The 22258-nt window shown below is 36.3% G+C and overlaps 1 protein-coding gene across 1 annotated transcript; it reads right to left on the minus strand.

The window, feature by feature from the left end:
* Positions 1-7298: 7298 nt before the first annotated feature.
* On the minus strand, positions 7299-21332 carry TYRP1 (tyrosinase related protein 1). Its single transcript, XM_037493097.2, has 7 exons — positions 20868-21332; positions 19214-19536; positions 16506-16710; positions 14380-14547; positions 12864-13043; positions 8500-8650; positions 7299-7653 (listed from the first exon to the last, which is right to left on the minus strand). Exons 1-7 carry the CDS (start codon positions 21250-21252, stop codon positions 7458-7460), a joined length of 1608 nt encoding a protein of 535 aa, XP_037348994.1. The 5' UTR covers positions 21253-21332; the 3' UTR covers positions 7299-7457.
* Between the last annotated feature and the right edge of the window lie 926 nt (positions 21333-22258).

A 22258-nucleotide genomic window follows, 5' to 3' on the forward strand; every position in this document is an offset into this window, starting at 1 on the left:
TAATTCTAGAGTCTTGGTGAATAGCATTTCTCTAGGAATACACACACACACACACACACACACACACACACACACACACACATATATATATATGAATGATGGCATACATATATATATAACTCCCCATATATCCTCTTTCCCTTTTCTAATACGTGTGCTGTGTTTTATTTATGTTTCAGCTCTGCATATACTTTCAAGTTGTAAAGGATGTCTACTCTTTCCTCCCCAAGGTAAACATTCACTGTTTGCTGCATTAAGTACTGATGAACAATGTTGGCTAATGTAGTCATGCTCTTTATACTCACAGGATCGTGTGCCTTTGTGTTCTTTGCATCTTTGTCTCATCTCATAATCTCTTCATTATCCTAGATGCCCTCTTGCCAAAAGAACATGTGCTAGGGGCCTCCCAGGTGGCGCAGCGGTTGAGCGCTGGGTTGCGAAGCTGCCTGCGGCCTCTGCGGTGCCGGTTCAATCCCCGGCTGCTCCCTGGCCACCTGAGGAGGGTCCCACATGGCGCGCAGACCTCTCCTGCCGCCCGCTGCTCCCCTCAGCAGTGTACTTCGGTCCTTCTGCCTTCTCTGCTCCCCACTCTGGCTCTGGTGAATTCTCTCACCCTCCCGCGCTTCTGACTGTGCCCAGTGCATGTATAAGCAGGCAAGCGAACAAACAAATAAATAAATAAAACATGCCTCTATAAAAAAAAAAATTATAAAAAAAAAAAAAAAGAACATGTGCTAAAGGCATATAAAGGTGAATGTGTTAACTGGGAATTGATGAAGGTCTTTCTGGGCTTTGCAGTTACAGCTGCAAAAAACAACTCCTGGAACACTAAAAGCGATCAATGCTTGAGAGGTTGCTTCCTTTGGAAACTGATAGGTTTGGATTCTAGTCTTAGTTATCTTTGTATTAGTCATGTTGCCTTGTACACATCAGTTCACCTCCATGGACTGTGGTTTCCTTATCTGGGTAATGATGGAGCCAGACTAGACAGTTTTAAGCTTCCTTAGAGCTGTATAAGAAAGTTCTAATAAATGAAAAATTGGTAAATATACAATGTTGGAAGATAAAAAGAGTTTGGTTCAGCTAAATTCCTATTTCATTAAAATTCCATCTAACTTGTATTACCCACAGTTACACATTAAGAATCAACTAACCAAAGAGAACATGATTATGATTTTTAGTATAATATCTTAATACTATTGTAAACTTGATCTTAAAAATCCTCTGGGGACAAAGTTTCCTTTAAGAACATTGACTTACAAGGAGGGGGATTGGACTACTCTGTTGATATCTTAGCTGCAAATGAGTAGGGACAATTGTTGCCAAGAAGAGGTCGGGGGCTTATGTGAATGTCCCTCACTAGTGTGGGTGTCTAGCATCCACCTAATGATGGAGCCATGAGTTCATAACCAATTTAGATAGAAGAAAAGGCGTAGGAAAGGCAAATTTGTTCTTTTCACTAGAGCTGGGCATCTGTCTTCTGCCTTAGACATTGGTGCTTCTGGTTCTTGCATCTTCTTACTCAGACTGAGACTGTGCAATCAGCTCCCCGGTTCTCAGATTTTCATACTGGATTGAGTTACATAACTGGTTCTCCCCCTGCTTTCCTACATTGGTTCTGTTTCTCTGGAGATCCCTGACCAGTATAGAGTAAAGATACAGGAAACTCACTGTTGATTCCTGTATTGGAGATTCTATTGAGGGAGTTAGGAAACTCATATTTGGAAATGATTGTGATCATTGTGACTATCAAGAGGCTTTGAAACATATTGTCAACACCAATAATGATATCCATGATTGCTAGATAGTTTGTTTTGTCTCTTGCCTTTTAAATTCAGCTACAAGACTTTCAGATTTCTGAAAATTATATAAGTTTTTTAAAAATTTTTTTTAAAAGATTAATTTATTTATTTATATAAGCACTGGGTACAGTCAGAAGCACGGGAGGGTGAGAGGATTCCCCAGAGCGGGGAGCAGAACAGGCAGAAGGACAAAAGTACACTGCTGAGGGGAGCAGCGGGTGGTTGGAGAGGTATGTGCGCCATGTGGAACCCTCACCAGGGGCTGGGGATCAAACCAGCACTGCAGAGGCTGCGGGCAGCTTCGCAGCCCAGCGCTCAACCACTGCGCCACCAGGAGAGGCCCAATTTTATGAGGTTTAATTGGACCTGCTGTACATGAGTTCTTTCAGGAGAAATCATGCCATCTTCAAATATTACTATCCTAGTTATCATCACTCTGTTTGGCTTGGTGTAGTTGCTGTCCTATGTGTTACACAAAAAAATGTCTGTTAAAGGAGTGAATAACCAAATGAATTATTGAATAAATAAGATTTATGACATAGCAAGGAAGAAACATAGTGAATTAGGAACAAACCACATCACCAAGGTCTTGGATGCTCTACCAAAGATTTCTGAATTTTTCTTGAAAACACTGGAAAATGTAATAATGTGATGAAGACAAGTTGTAACTGGATTCTGGTTCTTCCTCTCCTCTAGCCCCTTTCAGTTGATTCTCCACACAGAAAACATAGTATTCCCTTAATGTGTAAATAAGATTTTTCTCTTTGCTCCTTGACACTGTAATAGTTCCGAGTTTTACGTGGAAAAGACATCCATACTTCTTACCCTGGTTTATAGCACAGTACTAGAACTCGCTATTTCTCCAGAGTAGTTTCATGTGACTCTTCTACTTGCTGACCACATTCCAGTCACATTTCTGTTCCATTTATTTCAGAAGTTAAAACTCATTTCCAAATCACTTATCCTGCTTGTTTTTCTCTTTGTCTAGTTAAGTTCTGTTTAGTTACCCTTTTTAACAGTTTTCTTATCCTCTAGGTTTCAGCTTAATTGTTACTCTTTCAGCTAATCTCTAATCACCTGTCTGTATACCCACCAGTATTTTTTAAAGAAAAGCACGTGTTGTATTTCTTTCATACTATTGTAATTAATATCTTGATCACTTGCTTTTTATTTGTTGTGGCAATACTCTAAGTTGCCACGATCCCAAATTCATTCTGTCTTATACTGTAATATTCTGATTTTATGCAAGATAGTAAACAACCAACCAAACAATCACCACAAAAAAAAAAAACCTAGAATTTTCTATACTCTGTAGCAATGTGGTAAAGTTTTAATGAGGTATAGACTGAATTATTGTGAGAATATTCCTTTACAAATAAAAGGAAAAGATCTGTGTGGAAGGGATATAAAATCTAGAGATGTAACTGCCATTCTGCAGCCCTGACAATATAAATAAAAATGAGTCCTTAAGGCATCATTGCACTGCCTTACCTATCTGGGTTCTTTGCCCTTTGCACTTTCTATTGGGTGAGAAAATAATGTTTTCTTATAGAGTACACTGTTTATTTGTCATTCTTTCCCATTAGATGCTGAGCTCTGTGAGGCCAGGAGCTCTATGAATATGAAACTTGATCATTCTTATAGACTAAGATTAGGTTTTCTCAACCCCAACATTATTGATATTTTGGTCTAGATAATTTGAGGTTGGGGGGGGTCTTTGTACATTGTAGGCTGTTTAGCTGTTCCACTGACTTCTACCCACTTGAGGGTAATAGTAACTCCCAACCCTTAATGTCTTCTGGAGATATAGTTACCCTCAAACTGAGAACCACTGCCTTAGATTATGGATTCTGTCCTCAGGATATAGTAACTAATAGATATTGACTGTATTAACAAAAGTATGAATAATTGGATGTGAGGATTGAGAGAGATGACAGAATTCCAGGGTGTCTGACTTAAAAGACAAAGAGGCATGTTTTAATTTGTCAGTGTTCCTCTTAAGTGTTCAAATGAGCACTCCAGTTGTGATTTGAACAGCACAGATTTCTGTTTTCTTATTAGTGAATCATGATACATTAGCATCCATATAGTGTTTTCTACCTTTTCCAATAGTTTAGCATTTCCCCACTGAGTTACATTGCACTATTGACATATTTAACTTGATCTCCACTAAAATATCCTGATTATTTTATAAATAATTCTGCTAGCTCTTTTGTTGCTCTGTCCTTCCATTTTAAAGTTGTGCCAGATTTAACATTTTTCCTGGTATCAAATTTATGATACCATACTCTGTTCTTGATTTCTTAATATATATTTTTTATTTTTTTTAAAGTTTTATTTATTTATTTACACAAGCACAGTCAGAAGTGTGGGAGGGTGAGAGAATTCACCAGAGCCAGAGCAGGGAGCAGAGCAGGCAGAAGGACCGAAGTACACTGCTGAGGGGAGCAGCGGGCGGCAGGAGAGGTCTGCGCGCCATATGGGACCCTCCTCTGGTGGCCGGGGAGCAGCCGGGGATCAAACTGGCGCTGCAGAGGCTTTGGGCAGCTTCGCAACCCAGCGCTCAACCGCTGCACCACCGGGGAGGCCCAATTTCTTAATATATTTTAAAGTTTTTTGGTGTTTTCCATTTTATATTATCTTTCTGTGTCTAGTGAAATCTTCTATTGGTTGGTTGATAAACTTTTGAGTAGAAAATTACAAAGAGGGCCTCCCTGGTGGTGCAGCGGTTGAGCGCTGGGTTGCAAAGCTGCCTGCAGCCTCTGCAGCGCCGGTTCGATCCCCGGCCACCGGGTGAGGGTCCCACATGGTGCGCAGACCTCTTCTGCCACGCCCGCTGCTCCCCTCAGCAGTGTACTTCATCAGTCTACCTGCTCTGCTCTCCGCTCTCAGTCTGGTGAACTCTCTCACCCTCCCGTGCTTCTGATTGTACCCAGTGCTTATATAAATAAATAAATAAGTCTTAGAAAAAAAAAAGAAAATGACAAAGACCAAAATATACAACTTCATGGACTGAGCTCATAAGCAAACCTTAGCACAGTTATTTTAATAGTCCAATTCTATTTGAATAGCCCTGCATCTAATTTTATTTTTTATTTTTATTAAATATTTATGTATTTATTTATACAAGCACTGGGTACAGTCAGAAGCGCAGGAGGGTGAGAGAATTCACCAAAGCCAGAGCGGGGAGCAGAACAGGCAGACTGATGAAATACACTGCTGAGGGGAGCAGTGGGCGCTGCAGGAGAGGTCTGTGCACCATATGGGACCCTCACCAGTGGCTGGGGATCGAACCAGCACTGCAAAGGCTGTGGGCAGCTTCGTAGCCCAGTGCTCAACCACTGTGCCACCAGGGGAGGTCCACCTGCATCTAATTTTAAGCATTACATGGAGTTATAATTGAACATTCTATCTGAAATCTGCTTCTGGGAATGAAGACAGGAAAAACTTCAGAAAGTCACAAAAGTAATAAGTTTTCATTCCTGAACATATAAGAAGGAACAGTCAGGCATTTTCACTCACTATAAAACTTAGTTCAATTTGTGGCACTGGCAGATAGTGGACACTTATGCAACAGAAACAAATGGGTTTCAAGTTTTGTGGAATGTGCTTTCCAGCGAATGCAAAATAACTTCATTTACTGTGTTCATAGAGAACTGTAGGATTGAGGACAGTGGAAAATATCCAGGATACCAAGTGAGTATTATTTGCAATGAAAAATATAGCATACAATATGGAAAGTCATGATTATTTAATCAAGGTAACTCATAAGATCTTGCAGAGCTGAACAATAAATAAAAGTCCTTGAATGCAGTGAAAATAAAGCAGCACATTTAATGAGCAATGACCAATAATAGGTTTATAACATAGTGGGTGTAACTTTCTCTTATGTATTCTTACGTTTTGAAACTGATCTTCCTTCTCTTTCTCATACACTATTCTATTAGTAACCAGCTTTTTATCCTCTCTATCCCAACCATTCCAAATAATGCTAAATCAACACTATTTACAATCATTGCCATCACCATTATCTTTATAAAACAGCTTATTTGTGACTCTCTCCTATGTGCTCTCATCAATAGAATGAACTCCACATTTCTTGGGGTTGCATATAGGACACTCTGATTTTATTCCTGATTTAACTTTCCGATCTCCTCCATGAAAACTACGTTCTACCCATGTTACCCTACTTCATACTTTTGAATGTTTCATGCTTATTCAAACTTGTGTATCTTTGCTCATACTCTTATGTGTGTAGTTGTGTTGGCATTCTCTATGGCCCAAGTTACATATGACATTCTTAATTTTATATTTCTCCCCACGCCAAATCCACAGCATCTTAAACTATGTCCAAAGTTGAGTATGTGATTAATAAACATTTGTGAAATGTATAACTAGTAAATCTCCAAATATATGAAGTTTGGTTGCTATCTAAGTAAAAAAGAAATCTTATATTTCAATAATTTCTCTGAAAAACTATGAATAGATAATATTTTAATAAATCAAAATGTTTTTCAAGAAACCTACTAAATAATGTTATTTGAAAGTTCTATTGTTATATTCTCTTTCTCTAACATACATAGCATATATGTTTTCATGTATAGTCTTTGATTGCTTACTATGGGAAAACCCAATAACCAGATATATATAATGTTGTTTATGTTTATTGATTTGGGAATGTCAGGCTACCATTCTCTATTACATACTACTATTATTATTCTTTTTAGTCATTTTTATTAAAATATTTTTCACTCTAGCTCTTCATTGGGAATTAGTTTTAGTAGTACACAATCACAAAGAGAAAAAAAAACAAATGTTAGAAGATTTTATTTTAAAAATGCATAAAAGACTGATACATGATAAGAGCGTGCTCTTTGAATTAAGCATAATGATTTAATGCTATTGCTAGAACACAATGCTGAATGTTCTCTACTGTCATGTCTTTTTTGTGGAATTCTAAGGTCTTAGGAGAGGGTTTGGATAATGAAATTTATGGATTGATAGTTTCTTCAGTGAGTCAAGAGGAAGAGAACACAGTATCAGCTACATCTTAAACAAAATGAAGGTTTTACCTGTCCAAAGTGTGACAAAGATAGTGACTATTGTAGCTTTGAATCTTAGACTAAAAAATATATGCTGATTGCAAAGGAAAGGCCAGTTTGATAAAGTTAACTGGGATTCCATTTATTGCTCCACTTAATTTGATAAATGTGGCTTCCTTTATATCTGTTGACCAATGTCAATGAATGGAAATGTTTTTACATTTAACATTGTGGGAAATGTCTATTCATGTATTTTAAGCAGGAATTTACTACCAATCATGATTTTTCCTTACATATAAACAAAGCACTGAAGCTTATTTACATTGTCATATAGTCAACCTTTAAAGCATGCCAAAGATTTTCACACTATCTGTTCAAATACCATGGAGTTTGTGCAACCTGCCATTTTAAATAGAACTGAAAAATAGAATCTATTGAAAAGTTTGTGAATGATTCTTCCCATTTCTGGAAAATACATGGAGATTTCATTCCATCATATGCATGTATAAGAAAAAAAGTAGCAGAGTGAAAGAAAATACAGATAATAGCACAATCTATCATTTTGCAACTGGGTAATTTTGTGTTAAAGTTTAAGAGAGTAAGTCATTTGGCATCAGGCCATAGACTGAGTATTCTGGACTTTTTCATATTCATCATCATAGTGTTGATACTGATCAGTGAGAAGAGGTTGATTTGCTTCATCCATGTTTCTTCTGTTACGTATCAGACAAGAAGCAGCCAAAAAGATGACAGCAACCAGTAATAAGGCAGCAACTACTGCTATTGTAACAATCTCAGAAATACTAAAACTCTCACCTATTTGAAAAATAAAATGAGAGCAAAAATAAATACTAAAACAGTTGCTATCCAAAATTGGATAACCTAAGCTTAGACACTGTTCCAAACACTTTACAGAAATCCTCTTACTAAATTTTTATCTGTTACAATGCCTATTATAGCATCTGTCATGTTGTAGGTACTTCCTAGTTTCTTACAATGAATGCACCCTATTGAAATGACATTATTATTCCCAGTTTAAAGAAGAGGCAGTAATGGCTTAAAAAATGAGCAGAGTTTGAGTCACTTGTCTATGTGACTTGGTTGATAAAGTGTTTTAGAGCACAGAATCTGAATCATGTGTTCTTCCTCTATACACTACTGCCTTTGTGAAGGAAAAAATCACAACTATATAAGAAAGTTTTGCAATTCAAATCACAGGTAAAAAGCTCAGAGTATCTCATTCAACCTTTTTTTTTTTGGATAAATAAGTGGAGGCTGCATTATATAGTAGAAAAATGGGGACATTTTACATGGGCCTAAGCTCAAAATGTATTCTCTCCACCTACTAGAAGTGAGATCTTTGTCAGTTAACCTCTTCAAGCCTTGTCTTCCTTATTTGTAAGGTGAGGATTATAGCACATAGCTCACAGTTTGTTAGGATAAAATGAGATAGTAATGTGCTCTATAATCACCTTAATACCTGTTCACAATGGGCTGTTAAAAAAAGTTAAATTCACTCTCTTTGTGTGAATTTAAAAAGAAAACTTCTAAAGCCTGGTGGGAAATGTAAGCCTCAGGAATACTGAGATAAGTTGATTTTAAAGGTAAAAAATTTGTTTTTGGAAATTTCCATAGAAACAATACATTTTTTATACTCACTTGGCCATTGGACTTCATAAGTATATCCCAGGTTGTCTGGAGCAGTAACAAACATCTCTGTGTTGGTAATTGGAGGCCAGAATGGCACCATATTGTATTGTCTGTTATGTCCAATAGGGGCATTTTCCAATGGAAAGGTGGATATATCTATAGATGCCAAAGATACCTTGTCAGTAGACATAATAAAGGTAATAGTAATCTATTGTTATGTTCTGAAGGTGTCCCCAAATATTCAATAATATTTTAAAAATACTCAGTTTTAGTATTTTATTATCTACAATAGCCATTATTTTACTTTTAAGTTACAGAAATGAATTTCAATAAAAATTCATTAAACTACTTTGCAGAAGTAGAGTGATCTGTAGTTTGTTATAGCATCATCTATAATTTAAATTTGAGAGGTGGGGACCTCCCCGGTGGCCCAGCAGTTGAGCACTGGGTTGCGAAGCTGCCCGCAGCCTCTGCAGCGCCGATTTGGTCCCTGGCTGCTCCCCGGCCACCAGAGGAGCGTCCCACATGGTATGCAGACCTCTCCTGCCGCCCACTGCTCCCCTCAGCAGTGTACTTCGGTCCTTCTGCCTGTTCTGCTCCCCGCTCTGGCTCTGGTGAATTCTCTCACCCTCCCGCACTTTCTACTGTACCCAGTGCTTGTATAAATAAATAAACAAATATTTAATAAATAAATAAATAAATAGATAAATAAATAAATAAATAAATAGATTTGAGAGGTGGGGTATCTGATGGAAGTTTATCCTTGAATATGATTATTTCTGGTTAGTATTTTTCATTTTTCCTTTACTCTTAGAGAAGTAAATACTAACTTCCTTGGATTTTACTCTCATAGCGAAAAATACTTAAAGCTTTGAATCAAGGTCCTAGAGAGCTTCCTGCCACTTCTTCTCTTACTATTTAATTTCAAGCCACAGACATTTATATTAGTGAGTTTCTGACATTAGATATGAAGAAATCAAAGGCTATTTGTGGGAAAAGTTCTTTTTTTTGTTTTCTATATTTATGTTGGTGTAATTAATAGCAAATGGAATGTCAGAAAGCTAGAGAAAGAAGTAGGTTTGGGCAGGACGTTAGTGGGAACAGATTTAGAAGAGCAGAATATCTGAGAAGGCTAGTGAAGTATTAGATTTTCTCTTTATAAGAAGTACATATATTATTGGGACTGTCACAGTGACCTACGAAGCACAAACTGGTGGTGTTGCATCTCTTTTGAAGAACAATCGATCATAGAAAGGGCAGGTAGTATTTATATTTCTGAGACTTTCAATACTATATATTTGTGCTAGAGAAGTATGCATTTATTAAAATCTATTGAGCTCGTAATAGTGCAGATCAAAGTATGGGGTCCAAAACAGGACACAATTCCTGCCTTCAGATAACTCACATTTTGGTATATTGTTAATTATTCATTAAAGTTACATATTAAAGCTAATATTTAGATAATTTTTAAGTCTCCCATTTTACCTTTCCATTGATCACGACTTGATCCGCTTCAACCCAGTTCAGTTTCAGCCATGTGAAAGTTTGTCCATTGAAATGAATGGAGGGATAATAGTGAAAGTAACAATAACTGGATTATCATATAACTTCCCTAGTAAAACCTTTTGATGGCTCCCATCTCACTTAGAGTTAAGTCCAGTGTCATTCAGGGTTCACTCCCTGTTATATTCTGACGTTTTTCCCCCCTGCTTTCTGTCCCCACTCTCCCTTCTGTTCTAGCACAGTGGGTTTCTTTGATCCTTTTCCTTTGTTGAGGGATGATCACCCTTCATATATCCACACATTATTCCCTAGCCCTGTTTTTGGTTTTATTTGCCTACAAAGACTTTCTCCCATCTGACGTGCTATATATTTGCTTACAAATGTTTATTGTCAATCTTAGTACAGGTAGGAAAATTCTGGGGGGGCGGTATTTTTAGCTTTATATGTTACTTTATTTCCAGAACCTAAAATACTGCCTTGGAAAAAAAATAGCAGGTGGTCAAATAATATTTTTTTTTAATTTTACTGAGATATGGATGAAATTATATAAAAATCAATACTTAATGTGTATGAGGTGATGGCTATCAAATGTATGAAAAAGAGATCAATGACACTGGTCATTAGAGAATGCAGATCAAAGCCATGATGAGATGTCACCTTTACATGTTAAGAACACTGATAAAAAAGACAAGAGATAAGTGTTAGAAAGGGTGTAGAGAACATGGAACTGTTGGAAACTGTTGGGGGGAATTGCTAGTCTTTGTGGAAAACAGTATGGAGGATTAAAAATAGAACTAGCATATGATCCAACAATCCCATTTATGGATATATATCTGAAGGAAGTGAAAACAGTATCTCAAAAAGATGGTATTCCCTCTTTTATTGCAGAATTACTCACAATAGCAAAATATGGAATCAAATGATGTTTATGAAAGTGTGTGTGTGTTATTACTTTGGTTCTCTCTGAGTATAAAAAAGTATTAATTCATCTGGGAACTATATAAACTGCTTCTTTTGAAAAGCTATACTGGATTCCCTTAAAACTTGATTGATGATTCTTAGTTAGGAAAAAAAGAATTACATGTGTACATAAATAACAAAATATTAGTGAATAGTAATTAACATTAGAGTGTTGATGTTTTTCATGCACTATCTCATGTCAAATGAGAGGCTTGTGTAACAGATATTACAGAGTGAATGGCTGTGATTTCCTTCAGTTATAAAATAAAATTTTTGTTCCATCCTGACCCTAATAATTAAATTTAAAAAAATTTCTTAAGTCTTTTGATACATTTTGAAAAATATTCCTGCCATTTACTCCTAAATTTATTTTCAGCAAACACTTCTGCTATTTGGGAAATTTTTAAAATTCTTTCTATCTTTTTTTTCCTCTCTAAGTATTCCAAGGGATGTTTGCAGATACATGGACTATTTAAAAGGGGGCTAATTTCTTGAGTTTTGTTTTCATGCTCTCTGTGTTTATAGTGGCTTCTCCTATAATTTTATGGGCACATTTTATCAGAAATATGGTTCAGATAAGCTCTCTATTTTTCATTTATGGTACTTCTTTCTCCACTACTATGTAGTGGAGAAAGTCTGTCAATCTAGGTTACCGACAGACCACATAGTGTATATAGAACAAATGGAGCTGGAGGAAAACTAAGATAAAGATGTTTTTCTGGTTCATCAATGACCTTGAGATTAACATGTGGAGAACTTTTATCAAATTGTTGTGAAAATGAAATAATTATGTTTTAATGAATATATGTAAAACAAAGGAATAGACAATTTTATAGTTGAAAGAAAGCCCTACTTAAGATAATTGTCAGATTACCAAATATTCTTCACATGCCTTGCAAAACCTACTGACACCCATGGCTGGGTAAGGACAGTTGTACATTGCTGTCTAATTCCCAGAAGTGTATGTGTAGCAAAAATTTATTTTGTTCACTCTTTAACCTTATTAATTCCAGTTTACTTGTTATTGCAATAAAAGTAGCATAGTTAAAATACATAAAATTATACATGATTGTGAAAATAGAGAGGTAGTGTTTTTATAATAAATTAATGGAATGATTTGGAAAGCTTTGTTAAAGGTGAATGGCTGAGGCATTGCTATGAATTAGGAGTAAGAGAATAAGTGAATCGGATAGATAAATTAATAGTCACCAGTATTATGTTAACATGCACGATGAAGTAAAAGCACAGAAATAAAAATTTAGGACACTTCTGAAATATGAAAATGTATGATGTTTTAACCAGGAAAAGCACTTTCATGGTTTGAAAAGTAATAGGATACTTTCAGTGGAGTAGAAGTGAAGAGAAAGTGACTCTTAAATAATATCTTAAAGTGTGCATTAAAATGAATTTAAGGGAGATTTCCTATGGTGTGGTATAAAAGCCAACATTAACTTTTCAAGTTGAACAAAATTTCCATTTGTGAGAGGCCATAAAGTAATAAAAGCAAAATTGTGAGTTAGGAGCATAATTTCTTCCTGTCACTTAGAGTATTAAAGAGAGCTCTGTGAGGTTTTCCCAGGTATTTTCAAAAGTAATGAGAATATTCATGAGGAGATACAGGTGAGAAAGATTTGAAAACATGGTAGTCATTTTTTCAGATGTAAGTGAGAAGGGATTATCTGCTTAATCCTAATGAAGACTAAAAAATATCATTTTATAATAACTATTCTGCAAGATTTCTTGTTTGTATTTTCAATGTGGTTTGGAATTTTGGAAATGTTTAGGTATTATAGCCAGTTTACCCTTATTTTGAAGTATAGCTTATGTGTGTCAAGTGCTTGGTCTAAAATGATAACTAAACTAAAACATCTTTGCTGAGTCTGTAAAAAATAAGAAAGTGTCTCACCAGCATTATATCTCCTTAACCATTCATCAAAGACTGCATCAGTGAAAGTATGCAGGAGCACAAAAATAGGATCATTTGGAGATAAATGGGTTTGTCCCCCAGTTCCATTCAGGAATAGATGAGCCAAGTTGTGAAGGCTTCGAACAGCAGGGTCATATCTTCCTGTAGGATCATTGTAACCTAGATATAAAAATAAGGATGAGAACAGTAAAAATCATTACAAACATTACTGTTTAAGTCAACAGCAGTGATTATATTGGGAAACATTTTTTCCTAAGCTTGTTAAGACAATTTTTACCTTAATATAATACCATTGCTTCTCTGTACCTATGGTTGGTGACATTTGTAAGCTATACCCAGAGCTAGCGTAGTTTTAAACAAGTGGTGTGACATTCTAAATGTATTCACCAGGTTAAGAATAATGATCCTGTAGAGGATAACAGTCAAAATATATAGAGCATGCTATTTTGACAAGGCAAACTTTGCTCTATGAAGAAATAAAGATAGTGGAAATCCCTAGTTTTGACCTAAAACTGCTGACACAATTGGGAGAACACCAGCATGATTGTCCTAGACCTTAAAATGGTAAATTACTTTAGTAATCTACCTGCTTTCTTGTGAGTGATTGTCAGCATGTTTATTTTTAGAGTATCTTATTTTCTTTTTTGAGAAGTTACAATTTCCCAGAGCTTCCTTACCATCTCTCTGCTAGTTTGAAACATCTGGAAAGCCTGCTGTTAAAAGCACTTTTGATAATGATTTCTAGACCATATATATTTCCATGTTAATTATAATTTCCATTTTTATATAGCAGGCATTGCATATATCATAGTATGAATGACATATTGCCATATTTTATATTACTCATATATTATGATTTCTTCATCATATATTAGATATATTTCCCATGTATATTCCCATGTTATATATGGCATGTATACATGTTAGTTAGAAGATAAGGTAGCTCACAAATAAAATTGGTGGTTCTGTGACATGGATGGAATTATTAGTATGTCTGTTTGGCATAATGGACTAGAGGTATTTTAAGGGAAAAGTTGTATGTTATAAAATGAAATTAGAATTTGAAATGCATTTACTCACTTGCATAATGATGATAACTTACTCATTTGTTCATTTTTCATTCATTTATTACATTAGTTTTTTAATCGAAAAAAATTTAAACTTTGCATATAATGTATGTGGCATATGGCTAAACTCCGTACCTTCTGTCAGGATGCTGGTGTAATTTGCCTTGTGATTCGGCATCAAGATACAATCTATATATTTTTTTCTGGAAATCAGTACTTATAGCCTTAGTTTATATATATTAGTGTAGTCAAAATATAATGATTATTAAAATACCTCAAATAAGATCATTCACAACATGTGGCGCCATTCACATCAATTCAGAGAATCAATACGGACTTCAAGGATTTATTTAGAGAGATCTGAAATTGTAAGCTTCTTTTTACTGTGATAAGTAAATCAGTTCAAAGCACCTTGTTTGTTTACTTGCCTTCCACAGTATTTCGGAAACTGTTTGTAGAGTTGGAATAAAAAGGAGGTGTGTCAAATAAACGCACTTCCAAGCACTGAGCCACATCCTGGGGTTGAGGGAGACGCTGCACCATTGGTCTAGCCACATTTCCAGCTGGATTTCTCCTAATTGGCCCACTCTCAGTGCCTGGGGGAGAGAAGGGGATGCATACTTTTAGAGAATGTTGAGAGAATTAGTATTACTCTTTATACTTTTATCGGCAACATGAACACTGCAAGACAGGTTTGCCTTGTTAGAAGAGAAAATTAAAAAAATGTGCATTTCATTCTATGAATGTGATAATAATCTAATTTATTATGTCCAACTTCTGTAGTAGCTCTGTGGTACATAAAGCCATCTGAAGAAAAAGCTAATCACAGTCACATAGATCTCCTAGTATTTGCTAAATCAAAGACTGCTTTTTTCGTGATAATATATTAATGTGAAAATTCAATGTTAAATTGAATCTAACACCAATAATCAAACTGAAATCTATATTGCACACATATTTAAAATTTTGTACTGAAATGCTGTCCATCCCATGTCTTCAGAGAAATAAGGAAAACCTAAAATTTCTTTGGGATGCTATATTTCAAACAGCCTATGTTTTCCAGCAATTAATGTGAGAAATAATTAAAATTTTTGAAGGGAGTAAGACAATTAGGTAAACAGAGAACTGTGATATGATGATATGATGAGGGAAGTAGAGATAAAGGACGCGGAGAGAGAACTGCAGAGAACAGAATGATGTAAACAAAATCCCTTCCCTTCTTCCCTCCTGAACAACAGCTTATTTAATTCATGATGTATTTTGGTATCCAGTCATCAGTATAAGCAGAAAAGTTGTGCAAAACTCTGCGGTCAATACTATACAATAATACAATATCTAATCAGAAAGAGATGAATGATTTGGTATCTGGAGAGACTTTGAGTCTCAGTTTCATTTCCTTGCCACAAGGTGGGACCACTCATTTAGCATGAAAAAAAAACAAAAAACCTTTTATTCTTATTTTTAAATTTCTGCAGGAGAATATTCCATACACTTTCACTTCTTTCTGTACAGAACTAAACAATCTTTTAATGGTGAAAAAAGTCACATAACTACTTTGTTCTATTTATAATTATTTTTGTTTTAGAAAAAAAATAATATATGACACTTAAACAATATATGCAGGGCACATATGTTGTATTATGAGTATATATTATGAATATAAAGATAAAATAAATTCCCATAATCTTAGTTTTTATATGAAAAAACAAGAGTTCAAAATAGCCAGACATGTCTAAAGAAGAAAAATAAGATGTTATCAGGAGACTCTAATAACTAAAGTCTTGTTTTAGTAGAACAAGAACAAATAATCATAATATGATTCAAGGGAGAGAATAGAAAGCTCAGAAATAGATCTACATTTATAGAAACTTGACCTAATGCAAGATGGTGCTCGCTGGAGAAAGGATGCTGGGACAAGTGGTTAATTGTTCTCTTCTTGTGTTTACTTTGAGAGAGCCAACCCCAGCTAGCTGGCAAACCCCTTTTCTATAGCATCTTCCTTCTTCTTAGAGTTACCCTTCATATCACCTTTTGGTTTTTAACTCACTGACTAAATTGCTATCAACATCATCTGTTATAATAATATAAATTATAACCATGGTAATTATGATTATTACATAAGTATAATCTAATATTATGTTATATTAATAATTATAACAATATTTTTACTCCCAAGTCACTTTCATTCTTTCTGCATATTTCAGATTTCCCCGGGAAACATTTTCTGTGAAATTCCAACATAAGGCACATGACTACTAAGAGTGCTCAGAGTACTGAGGATTCATTTACAGAAATAGACACAAAATAAGAAAGTGAGCAATGCACAGATCAAAATGCTCAAGAAAAGCAATGTAATAATATATAGGAAATTTCTGTATTGCCTGGAGCACCTTACAGATTGACTTGAATATCCTAGGTGCTCAGTGAATATCTACCTATACACTGATTCTCTAAAATTAAAGTAGAATTCGGTAGAATGAAGGGCCTCAGGCAGTACATTCCATTTCTCTTTCTAATAGGGAATTCTGAATCCTAGATCTCGCGTGGAACTTACTGTTACAGAGGGTTCCCAAGGTGTCATAATCTTCCAAGGATTCGCAGACCACTCGCCATTGAGAAAAGACAGAGTTTGGGCTTATGAGGGTGGAATCAGAGTTACTTCTTGACCCCATCAGGTCATCAGTGCAGATGTCACAGGTATTCTTCCCAGTCGCAAAGTTCCAGTAAGGAAGGGAGAAAGTAGAATCCTGAAGCATTTCCTAGATCACAAAAATCTGTTAGCACTCTCAGATTTTGTTTAAAGTTCTCCCTCTTTGCTTGATTCACTCCTAGCAGTCTGTTTTTATTCACCCTCTTCAACCATTAGGAATCAGTTTTCAGTGGTATCTGAGGAGCAGAAGTTAAATACCTTATTTTCACAGAAATTTTCATTTACTACAAGGAGTTATGTATCCACTAGAGAGGATGAAACTGCTCAATATACAAAGGTTCTGCACATGATTTGGGGTGATGGGGAAAGAGTTTTCCTTTTCCTTTTTAGGCAGTAATTGCATTTCTGTTGGTTTTATCAAGAATCATGGATAATAACTTCCACCCTTTGACATTTCCATATCCTGTACTTTCCTATCTCTAATTCAAGTATCACTAACTCTTGTTCTGCGGCCAAATCCAGTCTTGAAATATGATATTCAGAAGAGTGCTTTCGTTTCTTTTTGGTTTTTAATTTGATTCACTTTTGGCATTTAGATTCTTGTATAACCACAGGCTACATTAGATTCTTTCAGACTTACCTTATTTGCCTGGACACTAAAGGTGCTTTATATAAAGATCCATGCTTTGGCAACTAAACTATTAAGACTCAAGCTTCTGGCTGAAACTCACACAGAGAGGAAATGCTGACTGGGGTGCAAGATGTTTCTTTATGACTACTGTTCTTTAGATCAGAGACCTCGTTTCCACTTAGAGCTGATCTCATCATCACTATTATATGTATTTTTTTTAATAATTCTGGACTCAAGATCACATGCTTGTTTTTTGGGAGGTTCCTTAAAACATCTTTAATACACTTGTTATTTCTTATTCTGTTTGCCCTTTGGGGAGTTAGATTTAAATAGTGGGACTGAAATGCAGGGATGACCATTGTTTTATCTCACCCTCCAAGCATATAGTACATTTCTGCTTTTTTACTTTAAGCCCTTTCTAGACAGTATTTCCTTGTCCTTGGGGTGTTTTAGAGGGCCAAAATATTTCCAAGACATCCCCAGTTTATTGCTCTCCAGGGGTTTAGAGTCCTCATTTAGAAGTCATTGTTCTGGTTCACAAAAATTAGTGACAGCTTCCAAGGGATCATTAAGAGTCAGTTTGTGGTTCAGTAACTGACATTTGGGAGCTGAGCATATTCATGTGGCATTTCAACTGTGCGTTCCATTTAGATTGTAATTTGTTGGATCCCTTGAGCTGTGGATTTTTAAAATGTAAGTCATAGAGGATGAAGTTTACACAGGCAGAATTGAAGCTTTTAGATACTTTCCACCTGCCCTTTCCTTTCGGTGTGCCCACCGGGAAAGAACTTAAAGATACGAGGGTCTGGAGTCGATTACAAATGACAGATTTATCTACTCATAACCTACTAAATGTCTTTCTTGTAATCAGAGCCATAAAATATGAAGTTCAGACTATCACATGAATTCATTTCATCATTCTCAAACTGCACATGGATGGGCTACTTTCACACGAATGTTTTATCTGTATTTTAGTGTATTCATTCTCCCCTTATAGCTATTTATTTTCTTGGAATAATTCTGGGTGCAGCAGACTGTTAGTCAAGCCATTAATTAATACTGTTTCTGTCATTAGATATTTTTAGGTTAATTTTTAGATTTTTTAACTTGGAGGGGGGGGGATTCATTGCTGTTTTTTCAGATAGATAACAGTTTCAGTTGTGGATTTCCTAACTGTGATCTAATAATTTAAACTTTCATTTTAAAATTATAATACTTTTCTGAAAACATAGCTACTGTTAAAAAAAATAAAAGGCATCTTTGTTAACATGTACTTTATTTATGTTAACGTACACTTTATTGAACTTATTTTCTTAAAAATAAGTGGAATAACTGGGATTTGAGGTTTGTTTTATGCCAGAAAGTCTATCCCTTTTATGGAATGATGATGCCTTATTGATGGGAAGTTTTGATTGGTTTCTTCTGTGAGCCACAAAGTGTCAGGAGACATGAGGAAAAAGCAAGTTCAATGAAAAATGACAATATAAATGGAAAGGAACCTTTTTTCACAATCTCCATGCTATACCACACTAGAAAGAATCATCAATTGGTATGATAATGTGTACATTTGGGACTTGGAAAACAGAAAAATATACCCTTTTGCGTTGTCCAAATCAGAAGGGGCTTGGTTTGTGTTTGAGAAGGAAGAAGTATCAAAGTTCTTTTGTTGCAAATTATATGAGCCATTTTTTTTCAATTACAGAGCTGTTTATGCTCAAGGCCTTAATTCATACTTATACATATCTCAGTTGACTTTCTCATTATTGATATTACTTTCTTTCCATTTTACAAAAGATAAATATTAATAAATAATAAGTAATTAGTACTTAATAAGTGATTAGAAACTTAAGAGAATGTCAAAGACAGACTAAGAATAGGAAATTGCTTTGTCATTACATTTTAATCACTCAAAATGTAGTGAATTAAAAGCAAATCACTTTCTCTATATAGGATTTGAAAATTAGAGCTGTTTTGTGCATACCTGCATGTCTCTCTCCAACTGCAACAGGTGGTATCTGTGCCACGTGAGAAAAGCTGGTCCTTCATGAGAGAAATCTACTCCACCAAAGCTTTCCTGTCCTGCCCCAAGGAAAGTCTTTTTGACTGAATAATAGTGGGTCCAAACAAAGTAGTTATAAATGGAAATGTTCTCAAATTGTGGTGTGTTGCTGTCTGGCCCCAGGATTTCTTCTGATCTCCTGGTTGCAATGACAAACTGAGGGTGAGTTGTACGCTTTGCCATATCCAGGGCTTGGACAAAGCGGGTCTTTTCTTCTGCATTTAGGTCCAGAAGGTTTCTCCTGACTGAGGGATGGGATGGGCAGAAAATAAGCACAGTCACCTTGTAACACTCCATGTCCCTGTTACCTATTAATGTTAATTTATATATGCTCAATCATTTTATAGGTTTTAATGCCACTTAGTTAAACCCTTATTCAGGCCTGCTCTCCGCCTTGCCCTACCCCTCTTTCTTTTCTTCTTCAACTCACTGTAGGATTCCTAAGTACCTTTTTAACCACACTTGTAGAGTTTATGATTCTGTGCTTCTGTTTTACTTATTTCTGCTTTCTCTGGGCATTTTTCTTGGCATTTTCTACCTTTTTAATATTGCAAATCTCAAAAAAACAAGGTAGTAGGCATAATGGTAAAGACCTGAAACTTACTCTATGACTGTGCACACATATCGCTAAACCTCAGTTTTTCATCTGTAAAGTGTATATAAAAATACTATCTGCAATGCAGAGTTACAGTGATTAAAGGGTACACACATAAAAAGCCATTGGCCCAGAGCCTGGCTCATAATGAATACCTGATAAATGCTCTGTTAAACCCTTGGTCCAAAGTCTGGCATGAAGAAGACAATCAAGTTTTGCTGACTATTCCCATTTAATGCCTTGTTATTTATTGCCTTGTAGGTGGCAGGGCTGGCTTATCATCTTAAATGGCTGAACTTGATCATCAGAGTGGGAAGTTTCTTTGAGAGTCAGCAAAAGTAGTGGAAGATGTACATGTATTAAAGCCAAGCAGATCCTAGTGTAAATTCTAGATTGTCCATGTGCCAGCTCAGTGGATATGACCTTTCTTAACATCGCAAACATGAGCCATCACCAGAAGGTCTGGTCACAGCATTTAGACCAGTTCTCACCTTATAGGGGTTGTTTAACAAATGTTACTTAGCTGATCTGAGCTCCAAGCTTCACCCTTTTTTTAAAAAAAAGATTTATTTATTTATTCATACGAGAACTGGGGCACAGGCCAGAGGTGTTGGGGGGGTGGGTGAGAGGATTCACCAGAGACAGAGTGGGGAGCAGAACTGGCAGATGTACTGAAATATACTGCTGAGGGGAGCAGCAGATGAGATAGGAGAAGTCTGCTGTGCCATGTGGGTCATCTCCTGGCTAGCCTGGGAGAACTCGTGCTGCAGTGGCTGGCAATAGTCTGATGGCACTGTCTTTAAACCCCGCGCCACCAGGGAGGCCCCTCCACCTTTCAATTGAATACATTTCTCAGTTTGTCTAAGTCTCAGTTTCCACACATGTGAAAAGAGAGGATTGACCCACTTCCCAGGTGCTCTGTTAGCTCAAATCATTTGCATCTCATGTTATAATGATGAATCCATTTCTACCTCCACCTACCTGTGAGGACCCTCTGATCACAGGCAGCTCCTCTCCATCCCGGACGGCAGGTCCCGCAGTTGTGTCCTGAGAAATTGCCATTGCATTGGCATGTCCTATTGAAGAACCTCGTGGGCCAGCCCTCTCGGTCGTCTCTGCCATCGTGCGGGTACTGGGCACTGTGGGGTCGGAAGTCAGCAGTCACAGCTTCACACCTACCCCTTCCTGATGAGGCGCCACAGGGGTCAGTTCCAGGTCCAGACTGGGGGGACAGGTCTGGGCAGCACACACCACTCCTCAAAGCCTCAACAGTAGCACACTCCCTTGGGAATTGAGCCCAGACCTGTTGGGAACAAAACAGGGGCAAGAAGATGTATCCCAGAGAGAGGAGTTTCTGGGTGTTCATTCTGCTTGTACCAAGAGTATGGGACAAAGCTCTGGCTTGCAGCCCTTGATGAGGCACACAGATTAAAACCAAGCTGAAAAGGAGAAAACAAAATGGAATTATGCATTTTTTTGGGTGCTATTTCAATGGCACTGGCCCTTCCCAACCCACCGTCAAAATGCTTTTCCTATCTGCAAAATGACATTTTAAACAAATACTGAAATTAGTAATTTACCTTTAAAAACCTTACATGTATAATACATACATATTTAAGCCCCTTATCCTAATTATTTAATTTTCTTCATTTTTAATTTGTATTTATAAAAAAAGCATTCATCCTGCTATCATATCTCAAACACATTCATTAACAGGTCACTGCCATTAATTACATTTAATGATGGAGCTGAAAGAAGAGTTGGAAACATATTTGCAGCAAGTTATTTCCAGGGCTTAATGTCCCTTGTCCTAAATGGGGTTGTGATGAGTCCACCCACTGCCCATACAGCTTTTCTCCAGTACCTTATGCTCCTGAGGGGAGTCTCTGCTGAATCTCTCTTAGAGCTGGGTGTTTTATATTTGCTTGCCCCCTGATGTCAGAGCTGTTAATTGCATATGGGTTTCTGCCTAATCACTAATCCCAAAGCTGCTCACCCACACTGGGAGTTACTGGTCCTCTTCTCCAGCCTTTACTAATCCCCTTCACTTGAGTGAGTTTTTCTGCCCTTTAAGTACTTGATTAGCACATGATTCTCTTCCCACTGATTTCCTTGTGATGCTTAAAGTTTTAAGAAAAGGTCAGAAGCATTTACTTGGAATATAAGTCAAAGAAACTAGTGACCTTTTGTTTTCATGATAGAGATTTTATTTTTTCCACTGAAAGTATATCTTTAGAAGATGAACCACGATGACTTACTTATTGGTGATCAAGGGCCAGGCTACTGCTTGTGCCTGATGGTAGCTTTGGAATATACTCTGTCTTAAAAGTGTTACTATTTTTTTTTATAATTTATAGACAGAAAAATTATAG

This window comes from Talpa occidentalis, unplaced genomic scaffold (genome assembly GCF_014898055.3).
Source record: "Talpa occidentalis isolate TD23 unplaced genomic scaffold, MPIMG_talOcc4v2.1 talOcc4.7, whole genome shotgun sequence".
Classification (NCBI taxonomy): Eukaryota; Metazoa; Chordata; class Mammalia; order Eulipotyphla; family Talpidae; genus Talpa; species Talpa occidentalis.